We start from the raw sequence: 20,136 nt of genomic DNA, 5'->3' as shown, positions 1-20,136 counted from the left end.
TGAAAAATTTGCATTCAGGAATTTCTAAAGGGCTGTCTAAGAAACTATCAAAGTTGCTGTTGATATTTTTAATAATTTTTGAGCACTGCAATTCTGCAAGACTGGAAAAGCAAATGCTGTGCCAATATTTGAAGGATGAATTTGGATGAGCCAGGTATTTAAATATGAAAAACGATAAAATATATGACTTGGAAATCAATCGGTTAAAAATTAAGGGAGAGCAATATAATACTAATCAATGTGGGTGGAGAATAAACGGCTGTTGCCAACTATTTCCCCTTTTTTTTAAAATTAGGATTTGTTCAGCAAAGCAGGTGTTGCTTTCTTCTGTTAAATCCTTCAGTAAGTTTCATTTGTCATTTAGTAGTAGGATATTTACCATATTGGTTTCTCTGTCATTTAACTATACAGAACTTATCTGCAGGCTTCAAACTGGCAAATGTTAAGCAGAGAATTGTCATTCAGATATTGCCGTGATTTGGTTATTGGCGCTGTTTTTTCTAGTGAGGTTTTGGAGATGATACAGATGAGAGTACAGTCAGTAGGGCGATACATTGCTGATGCAGAACCATTTGGACAGTTGGTTAGGATAACATTTTATTATCACCAAATACAAAGTTTACATGCCCAGGAATACACTGTAGAGAGCTTGCAGTACTTATGTTTGCAGGAGAGTTAGTGCAGAGGCTCTGATCTATGTATAATACATCATTGACAGCTGAGCACGAGGTCATCGTTCTCTGCGGTGGTCAGTAAAACGAAGTTGGCTGTATCACTGGACGCCTAAATAAGGGAATGCCAAGTGAAGACCTGGTGATCCTGTTCTTAGCTGCACAGCTACTGGGGAAAGATGGTCTGAGAAGGGTACCAGCTTTGAGGCAAGAGAGGTGCCAGAAAATGCCTTTGGTCTGTAAGAGTAGAGCTGAGGTCTAGTGAAGGAGGGGGCTGTACCTTGGCCAGCCAACGCGTGCAAAAATCCAAGAAGCTGCACAGCGGTTTGAATGAGCAGTGTGAGCTACCAGGGCTTCTGACTTGGATGCTGGTGTGCTGATTTTGGCTGGGGTAGAGTTAACTTTCTTCACAGTGGCTGGTATGGGGCTGTGTTTTGGATTTGTGCTGAACACAGGGTTGATAATACAGAGATGATTTTGTTATTGCTGAGCAGAGATTACACAAAGCGAAGGCCTTTTCTGCTTTTTGTACTGCCGCACTGGTGAGGAGGCTCAGGGTGCATGGGAGGTTGGGAGGAGACACAGACAGGACAGGTGACCCGAACTGACCAAAGGGATATTCCAGACCATGTGACATCATGCTCAGTATGTAAAGTGGGGGAAAAAGGAGGAAGAGAGCGGACATTTGGAGTTGATGCCATTTGTCTTCCCAAGTGATTGGTGTATGTGATGGGGCCCTGTCTTTATCCCAACCCAAGAGTTATCCAGTTTTTACCCTTCAATTCACTCCCTGATCCTGCTGGTGGGGCAGTGAGTGAGTGGCTGTGTGGGGCTTGTTCGCTGGCTGGTGTTAAACCATGACAGCTGGGAAACAACAGCTCATCTTCTGACAGCTGAGGAGCTGGAGATATATGTGCCCGCAGCCTGTCCTTACTGCACTTTCATCTTACTGCACTTTTTCCATCTGCTTGGGAACCATACATCCTGAGTGTGGTCTTCATCTCCTTTTTTCCTTGGCACCGCTCACAAGGTGGAGGAGTTGGTAAGCACCTGCTATCAAGTCTGACTGTGAGAGACAATGTCTCAGGAGAGATATTCATGAGCTGGACTTTCTCAGGCCAATAAGAACGCTTAAGAAGCTGAAAAATTGGCATAATGGAAGGCTCAAGAAAACATGGTTTATTTTTATTAGGCTTGATAAAGGTGGAGACCACCTAAGTGCTGGGATGGGCAGAAATGCTTTCCTAGCAGGCTCTTCAGCTTAGCAGTCAATGGTCCAACAAGACAGTGGCTGGAAATTGAAGCTGAGTGCAGTCAGACTAGAAGATTAATCCATTAAAATCTCCAAGCCAGTCAATCTCTCTCTCTGAAAACTACAACAATCCAACCCCTATCAGACCATCTACTGCACAATTCCAGTAAATTTCTCTCCTGCCTGTTTATCAACATTGGCTTAAATGTTTCTGCCATATTCTGTTCTTTGATAATGATTGTCAGCAGGATTCCAAGCCGTGTCTCCCCACCATATCTATTATCTCACTGAGAGAACAATTGAAATTACTTTGTGAATTGGCACCAGGGCATTCAGGCAGGGAGGTCAGGGTGAGTATGCATTTGACAGCTAATGATGAAGCTATGATTATGTAGATGAGCCTGTCCAGAGCTGCACTAACAGGGTACTTTGTACCTGCCAACACATGTTGACCAACTGAGTGTAAGACACTTGGGAAAATGTCTTATTTTCCCTTCTCATCACTGATCTTAGTTAGTCTTTCAGACCTATTTATTTATTTTTTACTATCTCTTTTGAGTAGGTGTTTTTAACAGGAAACTACCACTTTCATGCCTTATTCATCCATTACCTTCTAGGCCAATGGAAATATCAAGGCAGCTATATTTTGGGTATCTTCTCATTGCATCTCTGGTCCTGCAACAAAGGCAGACCTAAGTCTCTGAATTTGAGTTTGGTCAATGAGGTCTAATTAGGCTGCAAAGGGAATAAAAACTGTGTTCCCTCACTACAGTCTTGCATCCGGAGGTTTGCATATATCTTTGTGTATTCTGCTAGACTCTCAGGTTGTGTTAAAATCCTTAGGAGAGTCCAGGGAAAGTGGGGCATAAACCTTGGGTTTTGGACAGTGGATGTTCTTAGACAGCAAACAAGCTTAGCTGCAAGGCTGTGTTTGGGAGACTGTGCACAGCCTTGTACTGTGAAGCGATTGGAACATTTTGTCTGGATTTGACTGCAGAAGTCAAATCTGGATCAGTGGTAATTAAAAGAGGGTATTTAACCAAGACATCAAAGATGACATACCAGAGAAGCTGTGGATTCCCTATCCCTTACAGTGTTAAAGGCCAGGTTGGATGGGGCTTTGAGCAACCTGGTCTAATGGAAGGTGTTCCTGACCATGACGGGGGAGTTGTAACTGTGTGATTTTTAAGGTCCCTTCCAACCCAAACCATTGTGTGATTCTGTGGTAATATTAAGGATAAACATGTTTAATTGGCATGTTCATTTCCTAAATAGCTGGTGGGTGGGAACTCTCTGCTTTACTGACCCTGATCCTTAAAAATAGTTTGAAAATTGTGCAAGGTGCAGGGAGATTGATAGTGACATTTCAGTGTTTAGGCAGCTGGGTTGGATGGTTCAGATAAATATAGGTTAGCTAGCCTTGAAACCTGTACCATAGAGGTGAGCAGAAAAATTGTTATGGAATTCAAGAGGTAGATAAGATTGGAAATGCAATGAATGCTAGCAAACATGGCTTTATGTAAAGGTTTTCTGGTCAAACAAACTTAATTTTGAAGATTGTGAGTTTAAAGTAACAGCACATTTGAAACCTTCTTAGCGTTTCATATAGCACATAGTCTAGATCCTTGTGATTTCTGATTTATGTCTGAGAAAAAAGCAAGCACACAACAAGATTAAAAACTGACTGACAGTTGTATCAGAAAGGAATTAGTAGTAGGAAGCCACTTGAGTTGTAGTTTGAAGGGCTGCCTCCAGGATTAGCAAGAAGGACAGTGGTGAGTATAACTGCTCATAAAATGTGTTGTGATTGACACAAATGCTGGTCAGACAGTGAATAACTATGACAGGACTGTCATGGTGTGACTGGGATCGCTTAATTCACAGAATCTGTTTTAAAGACAATGCATTTTCACCAAGCCAAAGGCAATTATACACCTAGGAACAGGCAATGCAGAGCACATAGATAAAATGTGAGGCTTAGAAAAGACTCAAAATAGTTGTGTTAGTAATACAATAGCCAGCCAACTCCACAAACCTCCAGAACTCGGTTTTTAGAGACAAATTGATCTTAACCCAGTTTTAGCCATCTAAACATGAAGCAGTCATGGGACACAGACACCGTATGTCCCTTCCCCAAAAATAAACCCCATGACCAAAAACCACCAGAAATTCATTGAATTCTAAAGGAGATGGGACCATTTCTTTTTCTGACAGTCTCCCTTCCTCCCTCTCTCAGCTGAATTCAGAGATTCTGCAGAATAACCTTGAAATGGCTTAAGTGAGGTGAGAGAAATTCCAGCTCCTGTATCTGTTATTTTACCTCCATGTATGGTTTTCATAAAATCAGTACAATAATATTATGTCTGGTTTCTGGTCTCTGTAATCTTAAAACACCATTTCAAGATTGAACAGGATGCAAATAAGAAACCCCAAACTGATTTAAGTATGGCATAAATGTCTTGTGATGAGATAATGCATGAGCTTAAATTGGTTCATTTATTGAAAAGATGATTGAGAAGCAACTTGATTACAATGTATAAGTACTTTCAAAGGGAGAAAACAAGAGGTACTGAAAGGCTCTTTATTATAGTATAGAAAGTCATAAGAAGAACCAGCTGCTAGAAGCTGAAGCCAAATTCTTATTAGAAATTAAGCAGCAATATTAGTACCACTTCAGCCACAAATAAGATACTAGGTTCTGTAAAGAAGAAAGACAATAAAATTTTTCTGTCTGTGATACACAGGACATTAAGCAAATTTGCCAAGTTGTCTCTTTTGACCATTAACGTGGGAATCCACAAAATCAGAAGTGTTTTAATACAAATTTTCTGTTTCATTCAAACCTATCTGAAAAAATAATGGCATTCTTACTGCTTTCGAGGATTTTGAATCAATCCAAGAAATTTTAGATTAAATAATTTTAAAATACATGATGTCAAAGTCATTGTTCCTGCCATTATTCAGAGTGAGCAGACTTAGATATGCAGATGTAGTAATATTTCAGTTTGTAAGGTGATAGGAAAACCAGAGGTGTCTCAGAGGGCCTTGGGTTGCTTGGGCATCAGTATTTCTAAGCATTTCTGTCATCTTCTGTGACATTGCCAGCAGAAGGTGACAATGACAGTGTAGTGCCCTTGGAAGGACATTTTAACAGTGAGAGCTAATCAAGCCTTTAAAACTCATCCTTTCTTGTAATGCAAGGCTGTTCCAGAGGTGTTTGTTTAACACATAGTGCACTGGTTATGCCCAAAAGAGATGGATAAATTAACATTCACTCCTCCCAAATCCACACATTATGCACTAGAATATTGTAGTGGAACTGCAGGTGTTGCCCACCGTGACTTCTCTCTTCATTTCTGCATCAAGTTGCATTTAATTTTTTGGGTTTTACCTACCTCTATGGTGTAGGCTGATGCTGCTCTGTTAGTCATCATTGCTTTAGGCAAAAGGTGGTCACGTAGGGTAACAAAGTGACTGCATCACAGGGGTGAATGTACAGAGAGGAGTATTACCTAAATACTTGTATGTAGTGTCCTAGATTACTAACTGAAAGCTTTGACTTCTTCTCCCTGAGTGTTACCATATGTTGTATTACTACTTTTTTGCATTGCGTTCCTTTAGTGAACTTTTTTTTAAATTGTAGCAAGAGGAAAATGTAGTACTCTTTTCCTGAGAATAAGAATAGAATTAGCTTTTGTTTTATCTTCCACTAATTTTGGATACTTTGGTTATTGGGTTCTCTCTGTAGATTTTTTTTCATAGTCACTGACTGTATTAATTACCCATTTAGAGAAAATGGTTCCTAGATAATCTGAGTGTGACATCTAGAGAAAGGAGTTGCAATCTCTTATTTAAACTTTGATCTCTGTGTTTCATTCTTAATATGTAAAACATCTGAAGGCAAAACAAGGAAGTCTAGGGTATACCAGCTATGCAAACATGTTTTTCCTGCTTATTTCTTGGGGTGTCTAAATAGCAGAGATTTTAGAACTCGATTTGAGAACTTAGAATTATGTTATATTTAGTAAATTCTTGATTAGTGAAAAATAATTCAAATGTTGACCATCTTGGTGGATCTTACTTTAATGCCCAGTTTTGCTTTGTTTTCTTTTCATTCTAGATAAACTTGCCTTGGAAGGAATAGTGGTGCAACGTGCTGAATGCAGACCTGCGGCTAGTGAAAATTATATGAAACTGAAAAGGTAGGAGTATTTCATGACAAATTATATGTGATATCTGACTTCAATGCTTTTATTATTGCCTTATTAGGGAAGGATGATTTTAGTATTATCATGGTCTTACACCAGGTTTACACAGAATCAGAACTGATCTTGCTTTTGGGGTGGATTTACTGTAGGGAGGGAATGAAGGCTGTTGTGGGAGTTGGATCTCCCTCTGATTTTGTCTGGTGGGATGATGCAGACTTCTGCATCCCATCATATGCAAAGCTTTTACTTGAGCACATGTACCTTTTCATATCTGAATATATGACTGTATTCAAATGTGATTGAAGCTGAATTTCCCGAGGACTTAAGGGATTACATTGGACTGCTCAGGACACACATCTTGAGTACGAGTTTCTGTGGATCACCCAAGTTTAATTCCACTTAACACTGTGCCGTGTTAGACAAAAAGGAACTCTGAAAAGACATTTAAAATGTCCAAAATAGGAAAGAGTTTCTGGAGAAGTGCTGGACCTGAACTGGCATGCTTCTTAGAAAAGGTAGTAACTGAAAATACCATAAGTGGCATGGAAACCACAACACACACATTTAACAGGATCATTTAGTGACTTCTGAAAATTTAAGTGAATACATCTAGAATTTACCATGTGATTCATATATCTTACGGGTAATTAACTTGATGATGTTCTCTAGTAATCAGATTTGGGATTGAATTGTGCCTTATATTGAGTGCATATTTTATATATTTTAAGCATGTGTGTTTTCATTAAATCACCCTTTTGTACTGTGAGTTTGTTGTAAATAAAGAAATTCAAAGCAGGAAATGTCATGAAGAGAATCGTCCGTGACTGGTTTTAGAATTATCAAAAGAAACACAGAAAATGCAAAGTGACGTTTTTCTCCATTGCCTGATCTGGTTTCTATGTATGATATACATTTTCACTATCTTATATTTTATTAACCTTCTCTGTCATCTAAATTGCTCCAGTATTTCCTTACGGAGTTCATTCAGTTTTGACATTTTATGTTCTAGATGTTGGCAAATCAGTACCATAAGTTTGTTCCTGTACAGTGAACTGCTTCAGTTCAGATGGAGTTCTGTGATTGCTATCATGGTTTTTGTCATGAGTGGGAAATGGAGTACAAGGCAAATGTAATATTAGAGAAAAGGACTCATTTCAATCTGGCAATTTTAAATATACATGAATGTAAGATGTATTTGCTTCATAACTGGTCTAATCACAGGTTTCCTGATCCCAGTGCTTTTTTGCATTTTGTACATAGTTGATCAGATAAGCTTCTTCTGGTAAGGCCACAGCAGGAGACTGAAACAGAACTGATAGCTTTAATTAAGTACTACCCAAACTTTGAATTTTTCAGCATTCTACTTTCTGTCACGCATGCATGGATGTAGCCCCTCCTGGTCTTCAATTTTGTCATGTTCTACTCCTATAGGAGCAACTGAAGTACAAACACAAAAGCAGATTTTGTCTCTTAAAAACACTGACAGGTGAAAACAATGGTACCATTGCTTTTTCCTTCCCCTAGAAAAATTGTCAGGCAGTGTATTCCTACTTTCTAACTTTAAATGTTGTTAGAAATCTTTTGCCTTCTACCAAGAAGTCAAAAAAAATAGTCTGATCTGTTGGGAATCAGCATGAGATTTAGCACATCTAGCAGTCACAGTCTTAGAAGAAATTGGTTTATGTCCAGATACTGTAGCTGGTATTTGAGTAGTAGGATCTAACTTTTCACTCCCACCCTTATGCTCTCCCACCCTCAAAGTGCTCCAGTCTGTATTTGTGCATAAAAAAAGGTGACAGCATTAAAGATAAAACACATACATTATAGAGTTGTGTTATATTAAAACATTTTGTTCGTTTTTCTATTTACTGTTGTGCTTTATATGAGAGAGACTCTTCGAAGTGGTAATTTATAATATTGATAAAACAGCAAGTCTATTGTGTAGGCTTTAAGAGCTATAGTGCTAAGTTGAGTTGGGAAGGAAATAAAATTAAAAGATAAATGCAGTTGCTTCAAACGTTTAAGATCTAGAAAATGAAGCTGCACACTCTGAAAAGCTGTAATCACTTTTTTCTGAGAGCTGTCAGTAACCAAAAGGGATTATATACTTCCTGGCATTAAATGCAGATACGGATCCTGTCTATTTTACCATCTGCATCTGGGTCAAGGAGATTGGCTGATGGGTGCATGGCGTGGCATTGATTTCCCTGCTGCTCTGTAGAGTTTCAGTGTGAGGACAAAGCGATGGTCTTGTGATGTGCTTGCCATTGCCAGCAGTTAAGTGGGAGATAAGCCTGACCTATGGGTTTAAGGATGGATGGTGAAAGTACAGAAACTGGTGGCATGTGTGAGTGAAAGTGTTAACAAATGTAGTAGTCTTGAGGGTTTTTTCCCCAAGGAGAAGCTTTTGATTTGATTACAGAAAGGGTGGAGATGGCTGATGTTCACATGTTGAATACAAGGTACAAATGTGTGTCTAGGGATAACTACTCAGGTAAAACAGAGGTTGTATGACTTTCGCTTGGTATATTCTGTTTTGCAAGTTTTGTTGTTGGGAGATTTATTTAAATTTTTTCAGTTTTCCTGAACTTCACATCCTAGGAGGGAGACAACTACCATGAAACTCCTGCTATCCTGCACTAGTAAAGCTTTGTGCTATTGAACTTCCTACAATTTCTTATTAGCAGTGTATTTCTTCTTTGTAGCACCTTAACGATTGGCTGTACATTTGCAGTTATTGCAGCTAGCTGGAAAATAATATGTGGTTTCCAAGCACCTGTCATGATTTCTCTCTTGTGGGAGTGGATCTCATGATCCCGTTTAAAAATATTTGGTCTGTGTGGGGGAAAAAAGTAGGCAGACCATTCCTAACTGCAGTCAGCTTTGCTGTGAAGTGGTCACAGAAAATACTGTGCCTACACTACTCTACGATAGTTCTCTTCCTGCCCCATGAAGCCTGTCAGATAATGGGAGCACATGTGAACTGTTGTAGCAGTGTGTGTGTCACAGGTGGGGTCACACACATGGCTCATTGTGCAGGACACTATTTGCACCAGGCTTGTGGCCCCACCATCCATGTCATCCAGGTAGGCTGCCTTCTGTCAGACTGCCTTATGCAGGCTCCACATCCTCCCTAGCCAGTCCCACACGAACTAGACTATTTTTGTACTGGAGTTAACTTTCCACCATGAAGATACATTATCTGTGCCTTAATTTTATGTTTCCGAGGCTTAAGAGATTTTAATTTCATTATCCCAGTGTTTAACCACCTTGGGATTAATGACCCTGCCAAAGAGAGAGATCTTCCAAGGGGCTTGTCTGCAAACATGGGAAACATGGGGCACAGGAAGAGAGGAGTTCCCCAGACATTCAGGATCCCTTCAGGCTCCAGATGACTTGAGAAGAGATGAGAATAAGATTTTGATACTCCTAATTTTCGTAAGGGAAAATGGAGGACTGGCATGCACCCCATCTCAGATTCTTTCTGCCAAATTACCTGTTTCCGTCCTTGCGCTGGTCCTCACGTGCATTCTCTTCATTCCTCTGATCATAGCAAACTCTCTTCCCCAATTCTTTCTCAGGCCCCCTTTCCCATTTCTGCTTCTCCATTTCCTCACAGAAAAAAAATATTTTCAAAATTATTTGGAACACATCATTATCTTATACATTTCATTTTAAGGTAGCGTTAAGAAGAAAAAATATCTCTGAGAGCGACTTCTGCAAAGCTCCGATTCAGACTGACCTTGTCAAGTTGAGTGGCTACAGAAAGGTCTCCAGGACTGCTCAGGTCCTCTGCACTGGGCTGGCTGGGCACCAGCCTCGCAGTTCTCAGAGGGGGTTTTGAAGGCGCATGTGAAGGGCAGCTCAAGCAATTGATGAACTGTGTAAAGTGTTGGTAGCACTTCAACAACAGTGGAGAATGGCAGGCAAAAAGGGATAAATTCAGAGCCCTTGTTTCATTTTCAAATGTGATGCTGAAATGCTGATCACTTTTCAAAATGGATTTTGGAAGACTCTGGTTTGGCTATACCTAATCTGAATTACTGAAGTCTCGTAACCTGTACGCCAAGTGAAGAAAAGAAAGGAGTCCTAGGATTACCAAAAGCCTAGGAGAGCCAACATTTAACGATGCAGCAAGGCTGGTAATCCCTATAGCTCTCTTAAGTAATTTAAAAATATGTCTTGAAGTATCATTAGTGAAAATTGTGATTGCCAGTATGATAGCTTGTAACAAGGCTGCAAGAATTTTGTGTATCTTCTTGCATTTTCTTATAAGAGTTTCCTACAGAGTATAATGAAAGTCCTTAGAAAAAGCTGCTGGAAGAAATGTGCATAATAGGCTTTCAGGAGTAATGGGTTGTAAAACATTCTAGAATAATTAATGAATTTCCACATTTGAAAAGTCACATTTCTTTACAACCATATTACAGAGGCCTCTAGAAGTCCTGAAGGTTGGTGGTCTGGGTCAAGCAAGTGAAATTAAATTAGTGCAGATGAGTTGCTCACCTTTTCTAAAGTACTGAGAGAGTATTGACTGACTGACAGTTCAGTATATTGCTGAAAATGAGCATAATGCCAGGGGTTTGGGTTGGTGGTTTTTTTGGTTTTTTTTTTGGTTGGTTGGGTTTTTTTTGGTTTTGGTTTTTTTTTTTTTGGGCGGGGGGTTGTTGGGGTTTTTTTGCCCCCCAACAAATACTCCTTATTAGCAGAAGAAAATGAGTAATTTTGCCACCATGCCACTTCATATGTATTCTTGTAGATATGCTTAGTTAGCTAAGAATTCCTTTCCAAAATAAATACGTATGCATACATTTGTGCATTTTCCACAAAGGCTGACATGCTGCACAAATGCTGCTCAGTTTGTTTGAGGTGGGAAGCCAATTTTATGCAGTACTGAGATTGCATCTGTGTGTCAGTCAATGCGACCTTGATTTTTCAAGTATTGAAGATCAATTTCTCTGGCTTGAAGTAAGATTCATCATAGTACAAAAATACATTCCCAAGATGTTTTGAGTTATTCATCAAGTACAAAAAACCCTTTTTTTTTCATATGCTGAAGTATTTCCAATCACAAGTTTTCCTGAGGAGTTATATAGTTTGTAGAAAATTAATGTTAATCATGTTCATATAGGTTAAGCTGTACTGTTCAAATATGTATTTATATTATTCTTGTGTTCCTGGACACCCACCAGTTTTTACAAATCAAGCAAGTAACACTCTAATTGTGAACAATTGGACTGGAAAGTAACAGGCACACTAGTACTTCAATATCTTTGTCCATTTTTGATCAATTTTTCACATTTTTTTAACAGAGTAGTGGAGAGAAGCAAGTAAGAAAAACAAGGTTTAAGTGAGATGAGCTCAGCAGCACAGAGGAGTTGTTATTCCTCATTGCAGAGGTTGGGATGTTGCTTTTGTTTGTTTGCTATATATTTTTTTGTGATCTTAGGATCTTTTCTCTGTCTCTTGTCCTTTTCATTTTGTCTGTCATTTTTTGTTGTTCTTACAAGTGCTGTTCTGAGACTGGATTTTAATAGGTCTTTTATATTACCATGCTTTTATGTTCAGTGATATGAAAAAGGTTGTAATTCTGGTCGCTGCTTCCATTATAATAATGCTAATAAATAAGGCATAGCCTACTGTTGATAATGCAGCAGGTATTTTATTGTGTTTCTCTTAAATCTGAAGCTGGATGCAGAAGGTTAATATGTTCTTCTTACGCCATTGCTGTCTTCAGCTTCTAGCAGCCAAGTGTATATGGGCTAATCTGAGAGGGTTGTGTGTGGGGGGGGGGAAGAGGTATAAAACATCCCTTTCTTCTTTTTTTTTAATACACTTTCTAGCATATTAATTATATTGGTTATGGAAACTTGTACTTTCTTAAATTTGGGGAGAGACCATTGATCTGATCACTGGATCTCAGTTTCCTTTTTTTTGTAAATGCCTGGAGGCAGGATAAAAAAAGTAGGCTTTGCTGGCTAACCTACGATTCTCTTTTTGTTTTACCTTAAAATGGCTTCATTACAGCATGACATGAAATTTGCCTTATTTCTGTTTTTTAAATATCATTTCCTGGTGAGAGTCACAGAATGGTTGAGGTGGGAAGGGACCTCTGGGTTCATCTGGTCCAAACACCCCTGCTCAATTAGGACCACCTAGAGCTGGTTGCCCAAGATTGTGTCCAGATTCCCCTGCATTTCTCTGGAACTGAAATAGTTTCTGAATAGAGAGCACAGTGAATGTATTCTATGCCTTTTTAGAAAGGTATGTTGTTGATAGAAGCCTAGAATGAAGGTCATTTTCAGAAAGAAGAGAAATGCTTTGTGATGACTATTTAAGAAGAGTTTATGGCAAATACTCCATGAATTTTTCCTTATACCTTGGGGAAGGAAATCAATAGTTGTAATTGTAGAGTTGTCATTCTCCTGGGTTTTTTTGACACAAAGTTCATGAAACAGAAGCATTGCATTTAAGAACATATCTAGTTTGCCTTTATGGTAATTAGCAAAATAGCATCCATTTCCTTTCTATCTGCTGAAAGCAGTGAGGCTAAAAATAGTCATCCTGGAGTATGTTCAGGCTTCAGTCGTAGCCAGCTTCTTCAAGGCTGGAAAAAAGCCTCACTCAGTACCAGTGCTCAGCACCAGTAGTTCTGGATATTTATAATTCTAGTCCTTAATGTCAGCAGCACAGATTCCTTCTCTTGAAACCAGAGTCCTTGGTGTCGTACAATGCTGGAGGTCTTTTAACCTTACTGTTTACCAGGGCAACAATAATTACAAAGATTATAATTACAGCAGATTCTGCTGTGAAGGTGCTTTCCAGATTTCAGCGAGGGACTTGTTTAATACATAGGAACATCCTTCCTCTTCCCAGGGTAGGACATTGCTTTTCATCTTCTTTTCCATCTGTAATATGAAAGTCACACTGTAGTGGGTGAAAAGCTGAGAGCTCAGTTTTAACTACCATGACTGATCTGGTGTTACTGATATAAGTAAAAAAGGTCATTTCCACATCAGTGTCATGGTTTTCTCTACTACAGAGCAGAACTCACTGAAGTTCATGGATCTCTTCCTGACCACCATTCCAAATGCTGTAGTCATGTTGAGCACTGCCAGTGTTCTGGGTTCTGCAAAACTGCTTTGGCAATACCAGGCTGACAAGCTCAAATTTTCACAATATGTAGAATGTCAGCACCATACCACATCTTCTATTTTTAAGCCACTTTGTTCACATACTACTGATGATATTTTGAGTTTGTAACAGATCAGTAGACTGGTATTGTCCAACAGTTCCCTGCTGCCAAGGAGCTCCAAAAATTCTATGATATCATTGAGTGCTAAAAGTTACCTGGTGCGGAATCAAAGATTAGAATCATCAGGTGGCAAGTTCTGTTGCTGATGTATTAATTTCCTGGCTTATCAAAACATTCCTGAAATTCATGAAGCTACAAGAAGGCACTGAAACAACGGTCTGAAAGGTGGCAGGGTACACATGAGTCCCTCCAAATAGCACCTGTTACTTGGGATGTCACCAAGTTCAAGGAAATTCATAGATGACAAACCATCCATCCTCTGTTTCTGGTTCTTTTTTGAAGGAATGTCTGTCTGTAGGACTCCAGTGCTTCTTAAGTTGGGTTTCCCTGTGATCAGTGGGTGATTTAATTCCTGAAGACATGGCAGTATTCCAGTGGGAGCTTAACTCCTAGAGTGCCATAGGACCAGCTACACCATGAGGGAAGGCAGTGAAGGTATCTCCTGTGCTTCTCAAAGCCTCTGTGGGTGGAAAAGATGCCAGCTTTAGAAATTAATCACAGCATTGCATTTTATGGAAGACTCATTCTCTAAATGCCTCAGATATTAATACAAGATACTGTAGCACTAAAACAATCAGTTAGTACTCAGGCACAATCCTGAAATGTTTTCCAAAAGAGAGGATATTTTGCAGCCACCTGCTAATGCTTGAGTCAGGGATGTTTTTAAAAAGCCTAGGAGTTGAATTCAAATTAATGTCATAAAATGGAAAAGAATAGTAAATCACTTTCTTTTGCTTTAAATGAGAGATATAATGTAAAATTCTTTGAAATTCATTAGTCTATGTAAACTCACTTTTTTTTTCTCTTGAAACATCTGGAGAGAAAAAAATGGGATTGCCAGTATTAGAAGCCAACAAATTATACTGAAGTTGCAAATAGAGTGAAGGAACTTTAAAATCATAGGGGGCTTACTTACATTTCAAATCAAGTGCGAATCATTTTCAGTAACATTTTTTACAAAAGCTCTTCTACAGACTGTTACTTCCCACAGCTTGAAAGAAGGAGAAATTAATACAAAGGAACACTGCCTGAAATATTTCTTAAATACATTCATGTGCATGCACAAATTTAACAATTTCATATAAAAACAATGGCTCTCAAATTCTTTGTTCTTTCCATGCCTTCATTTAAATAAAGATATATCTGTTTATGGCCTTAAGAAAAATACATGCTGCTATTTTAATTCTGTTACCATTGCAATACTGACATGATTGTGAGAGAATGAGGTGGTTTCTCTTTGAAATGGTGTTTTATCTACAGAATGTGACTTAAATGTCAGTTCTAGTGATGTGTAAATTGTGAAAATATTCATTCCTTTCAAGTCTGTATTGAGTTTGAAATTTGCAAGCTGCTTTGTGCTTCTTAATGGAATACACTTTTTAACTGAACCTTGTATACAATAATTGCACAATTCCTGAAGTCTGTTGTGATGTTTTTGCTAGACTGTTGCCTCCTTTGTTTGCCGTCAGTAGATTTGGCTGGGATTTAATCATTGTCATTTTGGTCTCTGTGATACTTCACTGAAAATTTTGCACTGTACACTAAGCCAGTACCACCATTAGGACTCAACACAAATGCCTCTGCACTAGTAGAAAGAGTATTACAAATCGAATCTTGCTGTATGTTTGTTGAATAGTACAGTGAAACTGTTGTATGACTGATGTGTTTTATCCATACCTGAGATTGAAATGAGAAGTTTTTTCTGAGCTAACCTTGTACCTTGAATGCTGTGATGTACCCCAATAGGAAAACATGAAGAGTGCTTATGGACTCTGCTGCTCAGTTCCTCCCCTGCTGGCCCTGGCAGAAAGCTGAAACTGAGGCAGCCTTGTGACAAATGCCTGTGACCATTAGGGTTTTAGGATCATTGTTACTTTAGTTGATAATTTTGTAAAAGTTTGTTCTGTAGTATGTCTTACGTAGAACACATAGATGTATGATAATATGCAGGGTCCTGCACCTGGGGCAGGGCAATTCGTGGTATCAATGCAAAGTAGGTGATTGAGAGCAGTCTGGTAGAGAAGGACTTGAGAATATTGGTAGGTGAAAAACTGGACATGAGCTGGCAATGTGGGCTCACAGCCCAGAGAGCCTCTTACACAGGAGTTGTAAAGATCTGTTTTCCCTTGGAGTGCTGTGTTCCAGGTGACTGCTCTGTGCTTTCCCAATGCCTCACAAGAAGCCTGAAATGTCCAAACACAAAATCAAAATAGATAGTGCCTCACCTGAGAGTTGTCAGCTTCTCCTGTTTCAGGTGCTTGCAAGCCATAAGTTTGAAAGCGAGGTAGTGAGATTTAGAGAGATTATATGCTGGTATTTGAAATTAAAGTTTCCAACAGAGTGTAATTAATATAGCAAAACCACTAAATGGAAATGATTTAAAAAATGTGCCCATCTTCACCCAAGTTTCTGGCACACCACAAGGCTGATAATGTTCTGCACTAGAAGTGACTCTGCATGCCTGAATATCCTATTGATATCCAAGTGTATTGTATATATGTCACCTGCTCTATCAAAATTCTTTAATTTTCTTCTCTTTGGGATCCATTGTCTCTGCTAGGGTGTTGTAACATAAGCTATCAAAAGCCATTTATAGTTGAGCCATCTCTGAACAGTTTAGAAACCAATGTGTGCAAAGACCAGAAGTTAGGTTTAGAAGCTGGAGGAGGGCAGTAGTGAAACCTGCAGCAGCAGACTGACTGGATTTGGGGTGTTTTGGAGGACAGACTGACTTTTTTTTCAGTTGATCACTGTGTATGTCTTCTTCCATCCCCTACCTTTCCTTCCCTTCTCTCATCCAGGGTACTTTTCTGACTCAAACTTTAAGTGTGCTGGATGCTTCTGGTGTTGTCAAGCACTGTCAAATATTTGCTGGTAGAGGTTTAGGGTGGCCCTTTCTGACTCAGGTGAAGTTGAAAGTTTATCCAGGAGTTGTCTTCAGCAGCAGCTTAAAAATATAAAGAAATTTAAATCTGTGCTCAACTCATACAGTGTATTCTATTGATAATTTATGTTTGATTTTCCAAATGCCAAAGATAGCAAACCTCATGCTTTATTAATGTATTAGTCCATCCTGACAGACAGTTCACAGAATTAATTCTGCAAGTCCAAAAAGACCTGCTAGAAGTTAACTGGTACAGTACCATCTTGCAGGTCTTCGACACACTGAAACAGTAACTGAGAAAAGTGTGAACAGACTGGGTCCTAACCAAAGTTAATGCCAATGACATCTCTATGTTGGGTTTTTGAACAGGTCTGTATTTTTGCAGGAATATCTGACTAACACTTTTCTTAATGATAGTGGCAGAATCAGGAGGAACTGTACCCTGCGACTTGTAACAGAAATGTGAATTACTGCCCTGCTGTTCCCTCAGACTGTGTGTGTGTGCTTGAGTGCTGACTGAGACCTTGCCAAGGAGGAAGATAAAGAAGTAGTAGTAATGAATTAGACAAAGAAACAGCTCACCAAAGAGCTTTCCTCTGTTCCTTCTGCTCTTGGATTGCATTCAGTTCTGAAGTTTTGTGCTGCATTCCCAATAATAGGCATGGGGAAAGTGGGGATTTTACATTTCTGTTTATAACATAAGGTTCTGACTTCATTATTCCAGTCTGCAGACAGTGGAGACACACAGGCTTCTGTTCTTCTTCAGAATTGGTTGAACAGTGTTAACTCAGGTTGACTCTAGTCAGTCAGGAACGTGACAACACCTTTAAGGTGAAGCATCTAAATGTAAAAAAATAGCCTAGCACGAGTCCTTATCTTCCCAGGAACTCAGGCACTTGTTAATCCTTAGACAATCATGACTATGACAATGCAAACACTTCAGATCTAAAACCAGAAGGAGGTGAAAAAATCACTTTCAAAATGGCTCAGATTTAAGAAAAAAGATGTTTAATTGGGCCTGGAAGTAATGAGACACACATTCTGCCTGCTAAGCTAATTTTGAAAAGTTCCCATGTCATATATGAAAAGATCCTAGCTCTCCAGCAGTGTTAACTACAGCTGTTTCTGAGGTTAAAGAAAGCCCTGTGTTCAAAACCTGTTACAAGGTTGAACATTATCTGTATCACAGTTCATTCCATTTTTTTTCTAACTGGAAAGCAGACAGGAGAAACAGGAGCACAAAAATATCCATGGCCAGATTTCTTTACGTAAAAAAAGAGAAGAAAATCCCGGCATTCTGGGATATATTCTGAATTGTGAAGTCATCTTGAAAGAGAAATTTCACTGTATGTGAGTGTAGGTGGGAGTATAAAAATATGTGATAAAAATAGCAGACTACGTGGAAATCAGCACCGTTATGTGGATGCATACCTGAGGATGTTAAATGATAATATCTGAGAGAGTTATGCTTTAGATCTGTATTTATATAATACATTTCAAACTAAAACTTAAAAAACCCTAACCAAACCACCCGTACGTAATTTTCAAATTAGATTTCAAATAATTTCTTTATTTTGAATTCTAATTTCAACTCAGACACTGGCTTCTGTTTTGTCTTTGGGAACTGCTTAGAAAAATCAAGATTGTTTTACCTATTCTGCAGTTGGTGGCTCATGTTGACAAAGAACTTTTCAACAAAGTCTCTGAAAAGTACTCTTTTTCTGAAGTAAAATTCAGGGAATAAGTACTACATACTGAAAGTATGAAACTATGATCAAAATGCTTAGAGCATTAAGAAATCACTGTATTGCAGAAAAGACTCAGATATTAAGAGGTTAATTGATCAAAATGATGATTTTCAGAACAAGAGAATATTTTGTAGGCTCATATGAAGCACAGCTATGGGTACAGCAAACAGAATTTTTTCATATGCTTTGTTTATGGTATTGGAAGCAAAAGATTTTGTAGATTGCAATCTACAATTGATGAAGCAATCTATTTTGTAGATTGACAAAACATAGAACTTCATGTGGTTAATTTGTGCTGTATAAAATAAACTGCCTTCTAAGTCAGTATGGTAAGGCAACAGGGAAAACCACTGACACTTATATTGAGCACTGTTTTTATATTCTCTTACTGTACCTAGAGTCATCAGAAAACCACACTTCAGATGTTCTCTTAAGTGTCAGTTGGTCTTTGTTACTATCAGCAGGAAGCAGGAGGAGCATATGTCTATGGGGATGCAATTTATGATAAAATACACCTAATTAAATCTCTTGAGGATTTATATTCACGCGTGCTGTGAAACTGAATCATATTAATATTTCCCAATAAATTGTAGCAGAATTAAAGCATCTGTTTTAAATTTCTAACTGTGCACCTAAACTTCATTTCTCTGTCTTCATACCACAAATTTAAACTAACATGAAAGGCACTTTATTACAGCAATATCAGCTATGAGAGGTACTCAGGACAACTTGGAGAGAAACACTTACAGCATAGTTACACTGCCACATATTGGAGTAGGAGTAATGGTGTAGGTTTTATAAATTGATGCTTAAATCACCCAACTGGAATAGATTATTAAAGCTGTTTTTATTGCTATTTCTTCTTTTAACTCTTTTTAGCCCATTTTCGTACTAGAAGACAAATATCCAATGTAGTATCCACTCTGGGGGTAAAAAGTGCTTTCCACAATTTGTGGTATCCTAGCAAGGACAAAGCTAGCAAATAGATATGCCAGATTTAAGACATTTCATTGAAGTCTTACACAGTATTTTTTCCCTCTTCTCTGTCCTGAAGTCTTAGATTTGCGTGGTCTGGTACAGAAAGAATTATCAATTAATACATCCTTTTGCTGCTTTAAAAAATAAAAAACTAACTTTGAGTTGTCACTTGGATATTAGTTTGTACTCTGTGGAGGTGGTTTATTATATAGCCTTTAGATTTTTTTATTATTTCATTAAGCTGTATGTAAGTGAAGTGCTAGGTGAGTAAATGATACGTTAGCTACAGTGAGCGTATAGATTTTTGTTCCTGACATGCCTAAGAGCCAATGCTTATGGAAAGTGAGCTATTGTTTTGTGTATTCAGTGAAATATATTAGCTGCTGCATAGTCTGTACTTACATTATGAAACTTGGCAGAACATAGATTGGAATATGGCAGTTATTTGGTTTAATTGCCTTACAGGCTCTTAAAAATCTAAGAAGTTGTTTTCTGTTACACTCTACTTCATGTTTATAAGTGTGCATAGTACAGCTGAAAGAAATATTTCACATGCTTCAATTACTTAAGCACAGCATTTGTGGAAGTCTAGAAACTGGCTAAACAGAGGACAATAAATAGTATTGTACTTTTGTCTTCTGTGTATATCATGAGACTTCAGCTGTATGAAGGAAAGTAAGACTTTTGAAAGCTGCTTGAAAAGCAGCTGCTTGGTCTAAACAGGCACAGTCATTCATCTAAATTGATGAGAAAAGAGCAAACAAATCATAAACTGATCTATTGTTACTATTTTCCAACAAAGATTTCAAACTGTCATTTCTTCTAATATAATTTAAAAAAAAAAAAACTTTAAAAGGAATCAGGTAAAGCATTACCAGCTTCAGTGAATCCAAGCTGTCATATTTTAGCTGTAGATACACAAGTTAGGAAGTAAAATGGCAAACATGCTTTATTAGTGGCTTTATTTCTCTGAAAAGGTCAGTAAATTGAAATGAGTTTATACACCTCAGGGACTTTCTGGTCCCTGAACATCTGGGTGATGAGCCTGGAACATGGCCCTTGAAAACCAAAACCTCACTT

General features: G+C 38.4%; 1 protein-coding gene across 1 annotated transcript in view; it reads left to right on the top strand.

The window, feature by feature from the left end:
* The window catches only part of GTF2F2 (general transcription factor IIF subunit 2), an 80,604-nt gene that overhangs the window by 32,143 nt on the left and 28,325 nt on the right, over positions 1-20,136 (top strand). The window contains exon 6 of the mRNA XM_032099788.1: positions 6,044-6,125. Within this exon, the coding sequence (XP_031955679.1) occupies positions 6,044-6,125 (82 nt within the window). The remainder of the gene's footprint in view (positions 1-6,043; positions 6,126-20,136) is intronic.

Source organism: Corvus moneduloides, chromosome 2, assembly GCF_009650955.1.
Source record: "Corvus moneduloides isolate bCorMon1 chromosome 2, bCorMon1.pri, whole genome shotgun sequence".
In the NCBI taxonomy this organism is placed as follows: Eukaryota; Metazoa; Chordata; class Aves; order Passeriformes; family Corvidae; genus Corvus; species Corvus moneduloides.
The sequence above is the reverse complement of the archived record's forward strand: the minus strand, read 5'-3'. Positions and strand labels throughout refer to the sequence as shown.